This window comes from Nannobrachium achirus (genome assembly GCF_963921795.1).
Source record: "Nannobrachium achirus genome assembly, chromosome: 1".
In the NCBI taxonomy this organism is placed as follows: domain Eukaryota; kingdom Metazoa; phylum Chordata; class Actinopteri; order Myctophiformes; family Myctophidae; genus Nannobrachium; species Nannobrachium achirus.
The window spans coordinates 58885973-58903117 of NC_137810.1; the positions used below are offsets into that span (position 1 = coordinate 58885973).

Sequence of the window (17145 nt, forward strand, 5' to 3'; positions counted from 1 at the left end):
TCTCTTAAGTTCTGGTGACTGAAGGCCAACTTGGGAAGATACAGATAGACTTTTTTATTGTGACTAACAGAATTTAGCTGCCTTCTACAATGTCGGCAGCTTCTACACTTTTCACTGAGTTGTTAACTGTGCTTTGTGAGATGATATGGAGCTAATGCACGAGTTACACACTCAGATTTGACAACATTCTTTAAAGCACAAAGGTACAGTACATGATTCAAATCCCAGTCATTTCTAATATATTTGACTTTATATTTCTTTTCATGTGGATTAAACACCGACCAGCTCTAATATAGACCAACTCAACCTTTTTATTATTATAGACCAAGTCAACCTATTATAATACTGGGTAGACTGACAGAATAGACCTTACTTAAGTGAAATTGGCTATTCTATCAAAGCTTTTCACATTACTTCCTGTCTATGACCTGTTCCTACTGTAGGCACACACTAAAATACTTCTAAATCCCTTAATCCTTCTCTATGGGGAGTGAGGGGTCAGTGGGTGGCTCACTCTGTCCTTTGTGGCACCCCAACAGAGGTGACAATTGGTGTTATTGAACCTGAAGGGGCCTCGGACACCTGTCCATAATCAAAATAAGCTGAAAATCACACTCTTCACCGTACTCTTCCTCTCCCAATGCCTCCACATTGTCTCAACTCCTCACCGTAAGGCCTGTCAGCACAATTATTACAGAATAATAGCCTAATCGCAATTATTTGAGATAATCACAATTATGTTGCACATTAGTTTCCATGTTCAAAATCGTTCCAAAAAAGCAGAAATAGTAGATCTACCAGCTTAAAACACATCACTTCATGGCGTGTTTCAAGCTTGTAGATCAGCTATTTATACTGTAATGCTTTATTTTTGTATTAAAGTATTAAATGTGTCTGTAATTTCTTTGTATTCTATTATATATTATTTAATTGTAAGTTACTCCTCATGCCCTGTGCAATTTGTGATTATGATGAAGCCTAAAAAGTAAAACCAAACGGAAATTACGATTGTATTCACATTCCAATGTTGAATGCCAAAAAAACGCCAAATCGCAACTTGCAACTATTTGTGTGACAATTAATCGTCCAATATGGTGTAAAAGGGAACCTAAATAAACATTTAAAACGCTTTGGACCATTCCCCAATGTGCGGACCCTATCTTTCTTTCTTTATTCCCCCCTGGCCTGGCCCACCACCTGGTTTTAGAGAGTGGAGGGAGATGCGTTCTTTATTGTTAGTTCCCGTGACAATTGACCCTTTGTCAGCCTTCTCTGGTTGGTCCCTGACTGACCAACCAGCAGGCTCTTTCTGCCTTGTTCTGCCCGGGTTCCGCCTTATGCTTGTTTATGTCGAATTTGCTCAAACATAATTTTTGGAGAAAGAAAACATGATATGCCAGTCACTATACTGCACCTGAGATGTTCCTTTTTACTGACACCAAGTTTGAAATAAGAATTGACTGCATAGAATACAAATAGGAAGCAACTGAAAAACATGTTGGCCTGTATCTCTCTCTCCTCCTCCTCCAGGTGAAGGTGGTTGGTGAGGGCTGTTACCAGGAGGCCCACCTGGGCCTGCTGCTCAGGCGCTTGGTCTTCCTCATGACCCCCAGTCACCAGGTCAGTGAGTGGCACCACTGCAAATGACCCCTTTCCATACCATGTATATATTCTTTTTTTGCAATAGCTTTTCGACACTATGTTTATATTCTTCTTTTTTTGTGCTTGCTCTTTGGACTGTACACTACAGTACTGTTTTTCTTTTTCTTACTTCTTTGTAACTTGTAACCTTAAACTGCTGTGCTGCCTCTGGGCAACTGAATTCCCCCCCGTGGGATAATAAAGGTATCTATCTATGCCATACCTGAAAGCAGCATTCAAGAGAATTGCCTTGTCCAAACTCTCCTGGACTTGGAACGTAGCATTGTCTACAGTAGTGACTTGATTATGCTTAGTTCAGTGTGGTATCATGTATTGTAAATAGTTGACCTCCAAGCTCACAAGGTGTCGCGCTGCAACGTGTTGTGAGCTTGGAGGTCTGCTATTTTCGATATTTTCACCAATAGGCCCCCTTTAGAAATGTCAGCCCCTGCCTCTCTAACATTCTCTGCACGTCCCTGAGTGGCACCACTGAGAGAAGTCTGTTCTCTCACACTTATAACCACTTGTAAAGCCTTCAACCCTTTTCCTCTGAGTTAAACTCTTCAACCCTCTTCCTCAGAGGTCACCATATAACATTAAGATCGTGGTTCAGGATGCGGACATTACTCATTTCATAATGAGATTGAACTGTTAACTTGTGCTGTTTTGGGATGAGGGCCATTATACTGTAGAAACCTATTTTTGATCTGAAATGGAAAGGAAAGTTGAATTGTGTGCATCTGCGTGGGTGTGCGGCGCGCCATCAAGTTGCTGTACGGATGTGACGGATGAGTAATAATCATGGTCATAAAAAAGGGTGAAAGTAGAGGAAGTCCGCATTTTATTCAGAGATGGATTATTTAGAGATGTATCCATCTCTAAATAAAATTGTCGCTGGAGCTTTGGAACAGTGTGCAGTGTACTTCCTCTTCTTTCTATGGTGTGTATTTTTGGTTCGGCACCTGTACATTTTTGGAGATGTGCGTGCTTCCCTCTTTGCTCATAAAAACGTGTGAACAACATTCCGGGTCAACATCAGGGCTGTCACGATTATGACATTTTACATGACGATTAACTCACTCAAATAATTGCGATTAACGATTTAATTGTCGTTGACAATTACATTTCTGTTTGGCTTTTAGGCTTTGAAGTTGCACATGGTAGATATGACACATAACCTAAATATACAAAGAAATTACTGACATATTTGACAACTTTATTCTTGAAAAAGAACATTGATAGTGGAAATAGCCGATCTACAAGCTCACAACGCGTCGCGATGCGACGCGTTGTGAGCTTGTAGATCTGCTATTTCCACAATTTTTTTGTTTAAAAAGATGAACATTTTTCAACATGGAAACGATTATGACGATTATGAAAAATAATCACGATTATGTCAAATAATCACTATTAGACGATTATGTCATAATTGTGACAGCCCTAGTCAACATCCCTTGTTTCTGCTTTCAGATGGAGTTTGCGGAGCGCTTCCCTCCCTCTCAGATGGAGAACCTGGCGGTGTGGCGTCACGTCCTTCTCAGAGCCCTGTCGCACGACGTTCGCCTCCGCGTGGAGACGGACATCATCGCTCTGACACAGAGAGTCCTGAGTGACTGGCAGGGCGGGGGACACAAGCTGGGACAGCTGGACAAAGTGGTGAGGGAGACCCTGGTGTTGCCCTTTTAAGACCTGGAACTTAAATGTGTTGCGTTAAGACTTGAGCCGCTTTAAACCTTATTTTATGCTTTAGCTATCGAAAAATAGCAGATATAGATCTGCCATTTTTGAAAAATCTTGGAACATTTGTGCCAAGTCTTTGAATATTTTGACCCGATTCTATAAATGTCTAAAAATGCATGTTTCTGAGGGGCCCGCTGGCCTTCTGGTCCAGGCGCACACCTTATACTAGGCTATAATGCCCGTTGGCGTTGCCTGTTCGATTCCAGGCGACCTTTGCCATGTGTCACTCCCCATCTCTCCCCCCATTTCCTGTCAGTCTACTGTCCTATCAAATAAAGGCATAAAAGCCCTAAAACAAATCTTTTAAAAAAAATGCATGTTTCTATGATCAGTGGTTCTCAAACCCTTAACTCAGTCGGTGCCATATTTAAAGTGGAATGACCTCTTATATTGCCGGTTCGCCAACAAAGGGTTAAAAAAATAGTGTGCACGCTGGTGCACACATTCGTGCACAGATCATGCACTATGCATGTGCATGCTTTTCACAGCTTTCAAACAAAAAAATCCGCTTGGAAATCCGTTCAGGCATTCAGGAGAAAGGAGCCCTTATGTTTTCTTCAAATGTAAACAAACATGGCTGCCATGTTTGAAAGATGGGGTTGGTATGGGGGTTAAACATGCAATTTCGCGATCGCGATCATGCCTAGTACACTGTTGGAGGTCCAAATTTTTTTTTTTCAAAACATTTTTTTTCAATTTTTTTTTTTTTTTTTTTTTAATTATTTAAAAAAAAAAGACGTTCAGAAGACGTCTGGCAGGGAGGTCCATAGTGAAAAAGACGTTTTAAAGACGTTTTTATTATAGAAACATATTTTTTGGCAGGGTATGAGTTAAAGGAGTTCACCCCCAAATTCTTTTTTTTCTATTGATTACTCTCACCATGGAAACTTGAGTTCAAAGATATTTTTTGTTTTTGTCGCATTCCTATGACAATAATTTGATTACAATAAATCTATCCCCATTGATTCCGGATGGGGACCCGAATGCATTTGGGTCCCCATCCGCCCCATCCGCCATCTCAAAATATTATGTATCAGGGACCCCCCCTTTGAAGCAATTAATATTTTTACATATCTTTTAATAGTTAAAGCATAAAATAATGATTGAAGTGGTTCCAGGTCTTAGTGGTGTAGTAGTGGACTCTCAGTGATATGTGAGGTCAGGAAAACCTTCAGTGTAAAATTGTTTTAGTTTAGTTAAGTTTACTTCGGTCAGTTTTGTAGCAACATAATGTTAAAAAAGTTAATACAAAAGACAAAGAAAAATAAACACATTTCTGACCGACAAGGTATAGGCTGAAGCCGTAGATTTTTATTTTATTTTGCTAGGAGCCCTAATCAGGACAGGTTTATACAAGAGAACAGCTGGCTGGACGGTAGAGCCTACCTGATGCCATATTGTTGGACCCTTGGAATTGCAGGCTTACATTTAGTTTCAGTAGGTTCCACAGTTGAACATTAGGGGACTGCCCATAAGTCAGAAATCTCATTAGTCCTACATCTCATTAGTCCAAATGTAGTTAGGGTTAGGTTTAGGCATAGTTTTACTGAGGTTAGGGTTAAGGTTTGGGTTAGGTTTAGGCATAGTTCTACTGACTGCTGAGGTTAGGTTTAGGCATAGTATTTTTCACCAGGTTAACATCACCAGATTCTGACTAATGGGATGTAGGAACAATGAGATTTCGGACCAATGACATGGCACCGAACATTATGAAAATAGCCGTACTATGAAGCTCACAACTTTTTTTCGTAATATTTGACAACTTAAAAGTCCTTAAATCGTAACTTTAGAAATGTGCAGATACCCGGTATACACTTACACAGGGTATGATGTTCTTTTACCGTTTAACTGAGAAAACAAAGTGATTTCCCACCACACACACAGGTTGAGAATCAATGCTCTACTGCAGGGTTCCCCAATTAGTTTTCTCCAAGGGCCGAATTATGTCTAGGGTACCAAGCCGAGGGCCACAACTTTGCAGGGGGCGACAATGGCGTTCCCACTACTCCAGCGACAGTTTTCGTCGTTGTCGGGTGAAAATCTTATGTAAGTATGTCCAAAACCGTTCGTTTTGAATTTATCATTTTAAAAATGATTTAAACTAGGGAAAACAGCCGATCTACAAGCACACAACACGCGTTGTGTGCTTGTAGATCTGCTGTTTTCACTACTTTTGTGCGACGACCTTGTATGATTTGTGAAAGAACGTACAGATTTGGAGATACGAGATTTCCACCCGACGACGACGATATACTAGTGTTGTTGCTGCTCTTATACCACCATTATTACTGGGGTTGGTGGGGGCCAGACAGTAGCCCCCCGCGGGCCGCAAATGGCCCGCGGGCCGCCTATTGGGGAACCCTGCTCTACTGGATGGATGGCCCATGGCCTTTAGAAACACTGCTTAAATTGACGTAAGATGGACTTGTTAACAAGGTTGCCAGTCAACATTGACCTTGGTCATCCGGTGGTTGTAGCGTGGACATTTGAGAAGGAAGTCAAGGCGATCTCAAATAGGAGTCTCGTCCAAATAGGAGTCTGGTCTTTCTCTTGGAGGTGCCACATGGGTGTGGATGGTCATTCAGGTCAGATGCGATGCGTGCCAGAAAGTTAATACAATCAAAGGAAAGTGACTGATGAGGGTAGTTTATTGTCCTGTGTTTGACGCCTTGACCCGATCTTGAATTTCTGGAAATTCCTCCCCCGGCACTTCAAGTAGATTAGAAACAAATGCCAAGAATTATACGCAAGACGTTTTCCTACAGTTCTGGTGAGAGTGAGTGACCCAAGAGCAAAAGATTATTTGACAGTTTTGTAGGTCTGAGAAAAGGACACATGATTGCATTTCACAGTCTCGATACTTGTTATGCGACAGTAACCTGTAGACCTGCTATCATCCACCTCTTTCATTGTTCTTTTCACAAAAGAGATGGCTCAGTTGACGTCTGATTAGGAGCTGTTATTTACATTGAAAAAATTATCTGCAAATAAATACAACAAATTTTCATGAAACATTTCATCACTGTGGGGCAGAAACCTTGTATCTCCAAGTTTCAAATTTGTATATTTTGTCGTGAATTAAAGCCCTACTTCATCATACAAAAGTGTCACACAAAAGTAGTGAAAATAGCAGATCTACAAGCACTGTAGATCGGCCATTTTCACTAATTTAAATCGTTTTTAGAATAATAACAAAAAAAGGAAGGTTTTGGAGATAAAAGGTTTCCACCCGACAACGATGATATTAGAACATAAGGTGTGTGTTGTGTGATTGATTATGATCTCCCTCTTGTGTCCAGAATGGGGTACTGTCACTCCTCTTAGTGCTGGTTGGAGGTGAATCTCCTCCTGAGGACCAGTGCATGTTGTCTTCACTGAGGCTGGTCACACAGCTCTGGCTACGCATGTGTCCTGTCCAGGTAGGAGATATGGATGGACCTCAACATGACATACTTTACACCACTGTTTCTCAAACTTTGTGTCATGGTCTCCCCTGAACTCTGACTGTGTACCAATGGTTCCATTTGTACACTGCCAGAGTTACAGACTATGGGTCGATTTAGACCCCTTTAAAGGAACCCACAGAGTCCCTGGAATCTACTCTGAGAACCACACATAGCGCTGTCACCATTACACAACTTAAAGTTGACGATTCATTGCCATACAAATGATTGCGATTAACGATTGAGTTGTGTTTTTAGCATTGAACACTGGAACATTATGAATAAAAATTACATTTCTGTTTGCCTTTTAGGCTTCGTAATCACAGATTGCACAGGGCACATATGACAACTTACTTGATACAAAAAAGAAATGGCTGACAATTAATAATGTTATACTTTCACAACAAATTTGAACATGGCAGAAATGGCTGATCCACAAGTTTCCCACGTTTCACTTTGTTACACGTTGTAAGCTTATAGATCAGCTATTTCTGCTATTGTACTGTAGATTTGAAAATGTGTAACGTTTGTTTTTTACATGGAAACGATTATGACGATTATTGCTATAATTGCAATTATCTCAAATAATTGCGATTAGACAATGATGTAATAATTTGTGACAGGCCGACATATGCACATGACAACTCCCTTCGTATGTACTGTATCATCATGAGTGTCCCCTTCACCCCTCAACACATTTAGGTGGAGACCCACCCAGTATTGCAGTGCACGCTACGACTGCTCCTGTCCATATCTGCCATGTTGGTCAAAAGCCTAGAACATCAAGTCATATGTCAGGTACTTACTCCACTACTGCTTGTTCATATTCATATTAACATTCCACAAAATGAAGAATGATTACTACAGCTTATTGCGACCATAGGTTGCAGAGTAGTATGTAAGCGGTCACAGCTTGTCCGTATGCATGTACGTATGTATCTCTGTCATGCCTGACACTGTGGTTCGATGGGTTTGTCGCTCTGACATCATGCTCTGACGTCACTGTGATGTCACACTAACAGAATCCCTTTTATGCCCATATATGATGTCATCAATATTTATCATAGCTAACAGGACTTCATAGGGGAATGAAGTCCCCTGATGACCCCAGATACCCATATATGGAGATCCATGTACAGTATTTTCTGGACTATAAGGCGCACCGGACTATAAGGCGCACTGTCAATGAATGGTCTATTTTCAAACTTTTTTCATATAGGTCTATAAGGCGCACCGGACTATAAGGCGCACTGTAGTTTTTTGAGAAAATTAAAGGCTTTTAAGTGCGCCTTATAGTCCGGAAAATACTGTACTTTATATGGAGATATGCTGTGAGAGCCCAAACGCGCTTACTCAGTTATTCGATATGTGAAAGTCCTATGACGTCTATGACAACTGCCATCATACCCTTTTATGCCCATACATGGAGATCCCTGTCTAGAACCAGCCACACAGATATGGGCTGTCTTGGCCATATATGGATTCTGTTAGTGTGGTATGTGGCCTCCATATATGGGTATACTGGTCCGATATACATCACTGGCCAGATGGTCAAGAATTGGCGTGACCTTGAGGTCGCATGTCGCACTGAGGCGTCTTACTTGCCTGGTTCCAGACCATAGACCCCGCCCACTCTCAGAGTGGACTGTTTCTCTGGTCTGGAGCTGAGTACATGAATCGGCAGTTTAGCAGCCAAAAACTGCGGCTGATCCAATGAGCGCAGGGGGTTGGGGCGGGTTTAACGAATATCCAATCCGCGCAGCAGTTGAAACGATTCAAACAAAGTTCACACACACACACAGGCAGGCTGAGGCAGGCACACGCGCGCGCTGATTTCACCAAGCTGTTAATGTTGATTTCATATTTCTGGTTGCAGTTCTGTGTGGAAGCAGTCACTGGCACAGAGACACACACACAATCACACACACACACGCCACGCCGAGTTCACCGTAAATCGCTCAGAATAGGGCACAGTTTCAGACTAAAGCGTGAGCTGAGAATGAAATCAGGTTAATAATTTTGTCTTTGTGTGTGTTTGCAGGCTTTGGTGTGTGTCAGTGCACTGGTCTCTCAGAAGTGTCCCGATGAGGTGGTGCTGGCTGCCCTGGACTTTATGGCCTCTTTAGGGAAGATTTTCATCTCTCATGAGAGCCAGGTACTAAAAACCCAGACAATCACAGATACTGTAGATTTAACTTTGATATAGAAGTTGTTCAGGTTGTTTGGATGGAAAGCATTTTTTTTAACTGCCAGATTCTCGATAAGATTGAGAGATCTGGACATTGATTTGTAGTACATTCACCTTTTTGTTGTTCAACCACTCCTGTTTTGCTTTGGCCTTGTGCTGGACATCACTGGGGCTTAACTGTTTCTCCCCAGCTTCTGTTTTGTAGCAATCTGTTCCACAGATAAATATTGTGAAAATAGCCAAACTACAAACTTGTAGATCGGCTATTTTCACAATGTTTACCTCTTTCTTGCATACTATTTTACAATTTGGCCAATTTCGTATTAAAAAGGTCTTTTAAAGATCTTTGAATTGTGTATTTGGAAATGTGCAGATAGCCTTTTACCATTGTGAGAGAAAACAATGTTGCACATTAAGCTAATCATCTGGGACCCCCAAATAATTAGAGGACCCCCTTGGGTGTCCCTACTCCCAATTTGGGAACCTCTGCTGTACACTGAGAGCTTTACCTATTAACTTGTTTCAATCTTTTATTATGGTGTTAGTGAGCTATCAAGTGATAACACACATGGATTTACGTACAGAGTTCATAGTCTACTGTGCTTCTCCCCTTGTAGTTCCATAAAATTATTTTCTATTTTATTACTGTGACTGACTGATCACAACAAGTTGAAGAAAACACTATTCACATAATAGAGCAGAGAGCTCATGTTGTCCCTCCAACACTAAGCAAGTGTTTTTGCAATGGTGGCAAAGACAACTTTAAAACTACCAAGTGCTGGATTTTTTTTTTACCATTGATCTAATAGAGCCTGCCTGCTTGCTCAGGGGATAAAACGTAAAGGTCAAAACTTGTGTCTAGGTGAGACATGACATGTGACACGATCTATGGGCCCTATCTTGTGTGCCGCCTTACAACTTATCCCAAAATGTATTCGCCATATTTTACTAACTATACATAAATAAGTTATACATTATATTGTATTAACATACTCTACAATACAGATTGGACAAAATTATGTTTTATTCGTTCAAGTAAAGTTACCTTGGACATGAAATAGACTATAACACTTGTGTAATATTTAACATACTGACCTGAGCTCAACATCATATAAAATGTCATAACTTTTATGTTTTAAATGAAGGACCGATATTTGCTATGTGATGCAAATGAACTCAAATAACACTGCCGTTGGGTGGTTTCTATACGTAGATTTTTTTTCTTTTTCGGATCTATAATTTCAATAGAAGCATCAAAGCAAAATATAGTTATCAATTATTTTCAAAATAATATGTCCCAATGATAATGAACTGCACTGGTTGGTAAATAGGCAGTAGTTGTTAGGCACTGGTTAGTTAATTGGCTCACACACACACTAAATAAAACAATAATCCCCCCAAACAAATGAAAAAAAAAAAAAAAAAAAAAAAAAAAAAGTAATGAATGAAATAGTTCAATAAAACCTTTTCAGATTCATCCAAAGTGGTGATTCTATATTTTATGAAACTGTGTAGAAGTATAGAAGTAAAAGTGTCATACCAGTCTGGTACATTTTATGGTAAAGTGCCCGACTCAACATTAATCATATAGTTTTAATTTATACTGTAAACCCCCAATACCATAATAATAAGCATTGCAATTGATGCAGGCACACTTAAAATTTCGTAGAAAATGTCTTTTCTAGCTCCACAGTTACACCACTGACCTTCTCTGGTAACATCTTCAGGGGGAGAGTATCTAGAGGCCAAATGAATGGAAAGAGTGTGTCAGTGAAAGTGTGTGTGAAGGTGTGCATGTGTGTGTCAGTATCAGCATCAGAGAAGGACAGCTTTCCTTTGTTCCAGTCCAGATCCTCTGGGGATTCTGTTCCACTGAGACAACAGTGGTTGACCCTGATGAGGACCATGCTGCGTATTCACCTTCATTAAACCTTATTTGCCAGCATGGACCATTTCTGTCTCCCTTCCTCTGATAGGACTCTGATAACACACCGAGCACCCAGCGTGTGTTGTCGCCAACCTCAACATGCCAGGCGTGAGTCCCTGAGTCGAAGCCCTCAGAACCCAGGACATTCCAGAAGTAGTCAAACCTCTCCGGGTTGTCAGGAAGCTGCTGTTTCTCTCCATATCTCACACTGGTCAGATCGTCAGACAGGATGAGTTGTGGATGGGCAGTGTTGGGGTCCAGGATGACGGGAGTGTAGGAGACAATGTCCTTCATCTTGTCCCAGACTCTGAAGGTCAGGTTGTCCAGGTGTTTGTTCACGTCTATCAGTGCTCCGGAGACCGGCTGTGGGTCCTGCAGTGTGAACTGGACTCTTTCCACTGTGGTCTTGTAGTTCTGCAGGAATGAGACGTGTTCGGCTCTCAGATCCTCCTCTACGTCTCTGATTGTGTGTGAAAGAGTTAATATGTTTCTGTTCAGACACTCAATCTTCTCCTTCATCATCCGACTCTTCTGCTGCTCTTCCTCCCTCAGTGCAGCGCTCCTGGCCTCCTCTTCATCATGTAGAAACTGATGAAGCTTCTTGAACTGCTCCTTCATCTTCATCTCTGTGTGTCTGGTCTGGACCTGAATGTGTTCTGCTGTTTGATCGTAGTTTGTTTTCACTTTATTGAAGACTTCTAGCTTCTCCTGTAAAGGCCTCAGTAATTTCTGGACTTCCTTCTTGTGATACACTGTAGCTTCATCGATGGGTCTGGAACGGTGGTTGGTGTGTTTTTCTGAATGAAGGCATACAAGACACACTGGTTGTTGACATTCCAGACAAAACAGTTTGAGTTTCTCAGCGTGCAGATTGCAGAGCGCCTCAACCTCAGACCCTGTTGAAGCTCTCTGCTGTCTCGCCTGTATGAAGGCCTCACACAGGTTCTTCAGAACCAGGTTTATGGGTGGATCCCTTGAATGTCTCTCCTTACAAACGGGACATTCCTTTATTCTCTTCTCTCTCCACCATTTCTGCAGACAGGCATTGCAGAAGCTGTGGCAACACGACAGGAGAACAGGATCTTTAAAGATGTCGTGACACACGGGACAGGAAAAATCCTCTTCTGAGAAAGTCACCTTGGAAGCCATTTAATCTTTTGAGTGAAGCTATACAAACTCTGTTAACCCATTTAGGCCTAGAATTAGAAGGATTCAAAAGACACTTATAGAATCGGGTCAAAATTCTGATGTTCACGACTTTTCAAAAATAGCAGATCTACGAGCTCGCAGCGCGGCACTCGGTGCCGCGCTGTGAGCTTGTATATCTGCTATTTTTCAATAGTTAAAGCATAAAATAATGATACACAAAATGTGTACCCGTTCTAAATGGGTTAAAGACAGGAAATCAGCCAGTCAGTCGTGGCACAAAGCTCTCTCTTCAGAATGTTCCCTGAGGTTTATTTTTGTTGTGAATTCGGCTTCTTGTTAAAGTCTGACAGAGTCGGCAGCAGGTTCCAGTGGTCTGGGTCAGTATTCACTCCTGTAGCTGAAAGTCTGACCTCCTCACTGGAAGTTGTGCGTTTGATCTGAATGTAAATCTTATCATCTCAGATTAATCCGGCAAGGGGGTGGCGCTTTGGCAGACCTGCATGTTGCAAAGTTCACAAACACACACACGCACGCGCACACACACACACACACACACACACACACACACACACACACACACACACACACACACACACACACACACACACAGTGTGTCTCAGAGTGGTGTTTGACCGTTTAGTGCTTTACAATGTACACCTGATCTCATTAACCCTTGTCCATCAGCAACAGTCATATACCAGTCACCTGGCTTGCTCTTCAAGAGCAGACAGTTAATGGTTCCGTGTCTAAAGGCCAGTCCACACCAATGCAACTCCTTGCAACCATTATCCCCATTGTTGTGGACTGAAGCAGTTTGTATTGAAGTAGCTCCCTGTGTTTTTGGACAGTCCATTCTTCCTTCAGTTCTAACAAGATTCCCTGTCCCTGCTGAGTCCTGCAGCATGATGCAACCTCCATCAATACATGACTGTATGGATAGTGTTTGTTCAGGCAAACACCATCCATATTACAGGCATGGGTGTTTGAAATGTGATTCTGATAGTATGACCACAAAAGCTTGTCAAGGTTTCTGGCAGAGATCCCTCTGACCTTTCATGAACGAGCATTGTCATTTCCTAATTTGCTAAGGACACCACACCGACGTCATTTTCTCTATCCAGCAATTCCTTGCACAATTTCGTCGCACTGGGTGTCAAACAGCACCCAGGAGTTCGAAGGAATACATTTGAGTCAACAAGGGCCATGTAGACCAGTTTATAAATAAACACTAACACGGTGGAAACTTTTATAAAATACTCGTCCAGGAAACCAAAAGAAGACATAGATATCACACGTTATTTTCTGCTGTGTTATTTTCGATGTGTGATTTTACAGTGGCATCTAAAGAGCACAAACTGGGGTGAATTCACCTCCCTTGATTTGCTCTTATTTATGACTTTGCTCCCTCAGAACCAGGCCCTGCCCAGGCTCAGCAGTCTGTTTGGAGCCCTGCTGGCGGAGACATCCTGGCTGCTGCACCATCACGCCCTGGAGGCCTTCGCTCAGTTTGCAGAGGTAGGACTGAGGGAAATGATAAATATCTTTGTCACATACAGATCCATCTAAAAAAATTGAATATTGTGAAAAAGTACTTTTTTTCTTTCATATATTTATTGAAACTTTCATATATTCTAGATACCTTACACATGCAGTGAATTATTCTAAACCTTTTTTTGTAAATCTTTCATGGCATACAGCTCATGTATATCAAAAGTCCATATTTCAAAATATTACAATATTACACAAGGAGTGGCAGTGGCTCAGGGGTAGAGAAACCGTCATTAGAACACAGTGGGTTCCCGAAGGGTTCACAGTTCGAACCCGGGCTCCCCCAGAGTTAGTGTGGAAGAGTCCTTGAGCAAGACTGTTGCTCCCGGCTCCTGGTGCCTTGCATGGTATCCGCCGCCATCGGTGTATGAATGGGTGTATGTAATGCACGATCTATGTAAAGCGTCCTTGGATAGCGCTATACAAATGAAATGCATCATTTACCATTTACACGAGACCACTCAAAACAAGGATTTATAATAGAGAAATGTCAACCTTCTGAAGTCAGAGTAGCTTGAAGTCCAGTGGGGAGTTTCCGCAGTTAGTTATGATTTGGGGTTCTATGGCATCTGTAATGCTTTTCTACACAATATTCTTTTTCTTTTTTTAGATGGATCTGTATATTTACAAAAAATGTAAACTATATATTGGTGTTGGACTGAAGAATGAGCTCTTCCTGATGTTCTATCTACAGATCACAAATCATGAAGTGGTGATCTCTCAGAGCTTGTCGGTGGAGGACACCAAAAACAAAGTGGTGAAATATCTAAGCAAGGTAATCTGGGCTCCAGCAGCAGCACATTTCATTAGGATGATCTGTAATAACAGACAGCAATAGAAGAACAATTGCATTTATTAACCGATTTAGAACGGTTACACATTTTGTGTATCATTATTTTATGCTTTAACTATTGAAAAATAGCAGATATACAAGCTCACAGCGCGGCACCGAGTGCCGCGCTGCGAGCTTGAAGATCTGCTATTTTTGAAAAATCGTGAAAATTAGAATTTTGACCCGATTCTATAAGTGTCTTTTGAATCCTTCTAAGATTTTTTTTGAAAACCTTTGTTTCTATGTCAGCAATCTGGCCAGCCATCGTCAAAGAAAAGGTCCTTTTCACTTAACTGGAGCTCAGTTAGTCTGTTCTTGAGAGACTACTATGACAGTAGTTCTCAAACCTTTTCATGTGAAGGACCCCCAAAATGATATGTATTTGGCAAAGGACCCCCATCTCAAAATATTTAGTTCCAGGGACCACCCAGAAGCAAAATTTGAGTTACAAACGTTCGCTTTGAATATACATACATCCAAAGATTTGCACACATTTTCATGACTTAAAAAAAATAGCAGATCTACAAGCTCGCAGCGCGGCACTCGGTGCCGTGCTGTGAGCTTGTATATCTGCTATTTTTCACTGGTTAAACCATTCAATAATTTTAGGCCTAAATGGGTTAATACTGTTCCCGTAGAGCATAAATGGCCAGGAAGTGGGGGAGGCACGGCTGCAGAGGCTCAGGTCGGAGACGCCAGTCATTGAGCAACACAATGAGAGGCTGGAGGGTGACAACAACAAGAGTGTTGAAAGCACTTCCGCTGTTCTGGACTCAACTGACGCAGAGGAGGTGAGTGGCATAATTATAGGTTTTGATGATGACCGACAGCAGTTCCCTATGGAGACACAAAGGAGACTTCTTCTGTGTCTCCATCCGGAACTGCTGTCCGGAATTATTGGATTAGGGATGCGACAAAAACTCTTGGGGTGAGTAATTGATGGAAAATAAGTCATTTTGGCTGTGAACCAGGTACATGCACACACATAGACATCAAAGGGGGCTTGAGCCCCTGCCCTTTTAGCCGTCTGTAAAAAGTGCCCTCTCCAGACCATGAATGCAGTTTTTACTATGGTGAAAGAAATGCAAATGCCCCCCTTTTCATGCCATACCTGAAGGCATATGAAGGCAGCATTCAAGAGAATTGCCTTGTCCAAACTCTCCTGAATTTGAACTGTGAAGAAATCCATGCGGTACGCCACATCTCCTGTATTGACTTGATTATGTGGTATCAAGCAAGTCGCAGCGCAACGTGTTGTGAGCTTGGAGGTCTGCTATTTTCTGCCTCTCTAACATTCCCTACGTGACGTCATGTCGCCTATACATTACATTACATGTTGTTTTATGAACAAACTCAATAGCCAAAAACAATGTATGTATATCAACATTTTCCCAAACATTTGATTAATTCAAAACCTTTTTCCAGGCCTGGAAAACTTTTTTTTTTTTTTACTGTTTATATATTTTAATGTCATTTATAAACGGTTAAGTCAGACTGAAAGGACAGATGTTTGTGTTGTGTAATCATGTGACACGTGCGTCGCTCTCTCGCTCAGCCCTGTTCAAAGCGAGCGCGGCAGGAGAGCCCCGGCGAGGAGGAGGAGGAGGAGGAGGAGTACAGACGCTGCGTCCAGACAGCAGAGAGTGCTTTGAAGGCCCTGGAGGCTCTCACTGAGGCCTCCCCACGGCCACCGTGGCTGCAGGCCAAGCTGTGTGAGCTGCAGATGTTGATGACTCAAATCAGCAGCAGCAGCACGGTCCAACCAGCCAGCTAGTGGCGGCTTTCTTCCACTGCCAGATTACTTGGTGCTTCTTGTTTTTATTGACAAGCTTGTTAAGTACATTATATACTTATCCATCTAAAAAAAAGAATATTGTGTAAAAGTCGATTTAGCTTTTTTTTGTTAAGGCTTTTGAATTTTTATGGCATACAGCTCATGAATATCAAGAGTCCATATTTCAAAATATTTCAATATTACACGAGACCACTCAAAACAAGGATTTATGATAGAGAAATTTCATCCTTCTGAAGTCAGAGTTGCTTGAAGTCCAGTGGGAAGTTTCCGAAGTCAGTTATGGTTTGGGGTGCTATGGCATCTGCGATGCTTTTTTACACATTATTTTTTTTTAGATGGATCTGTAAATGTTTTTTTGGTAGTCTGTCAAAGCTTGACATTATTTCACCTTTTATTTAAGAAAATGGATCATATGATCTGCCTTTGTACGACATCTGAGTGTTTATTAAACTTTGTCACTTTTTTATATACAGATCTTTTGAATTTCTTTTTTAAACCCTCTGCCTTGTCTCCATATTTTCCACAATGACAAATGTTTTGGCAACCACTCTAAAAACAATAATTAGGTACGAGTGTCTGTCCCGACATTCACGGTACGCCATAATGAGGCAGGTATAGAACATTTACCGCAAATATGATCAATTTTGTGTTATTAATACATACTGTTTCAGTGTTCATTTTGGAGCGATACTTCTGTAATTTAGTCTAGGAATCAGTTCTACTAGACAGACGCAGAGGTGTTGCCAAACTGTAACTCATCTCAGATGCCTTTGCTTGCAACACCCTCTAGTGATTATGCACAGGCATTGCCACTAAGTAAATAAAAGAATAATAATAAAATAAAACCTTCGGGCAGGTGAAGTTTGCTTTCAGGTTGGCCAA

At 41.5% G+C, this 17145-nt stretch overlaps 1 protein-coding gene and 1 pseudogene across 2 annotated transcripts in view; one reads left to right on the forward strand and one right to left on the reverse strand.

Annotated features, from left to right (window-relative positions):
* The window catches only part of firrm (fignl1 interacting regulator of recombination and mitosis), a gene marked incomplete at both ends in the record, with an annotated part of 34890 nt that extends 18648 nt beyond the window's left edge, over positions 1-16242 (forward strand). The window contains 9 exons of the mRNA XM_080730612.1: positions 1531-1620; positions 3112-3297; positions 6681-6800; positions 7527-7622; positions 8866-8979; positions 13499-13603; positions 14331-14411; positions 15107-15259; positions 16024-16242. Coding sequence (XP_080586738.1) covers positions 1531-1620; positions 3112-3297; positions 6681-6800; positions 7527-7622; positions 8866-8979; positions 13499-13603; positions 14331-14411; positions 15107-15259; positions 16024-16242 — 1164 coding nt within the window. The remainder of the gene's footprint in view (positions 1-1530; positions 1621-3111; positions 3298-6680; positions 6801-7526; positions 7623-8865; positions 8980-13498; positions 13604-14330; positions 14412-15106; positions 15260-16023) is intronic.
* LOC308301994 (nuclear factor 7, ovary-like) lies at positions 10668-12088 on the reverse strand (annotated as a pseudogene). The gene has a single exon. The product of its transcript is annotated as a nuclear factor 7, ovary-like (transcript).
* Positions 16243-17145: the final 903 nt, after the last annotated feature.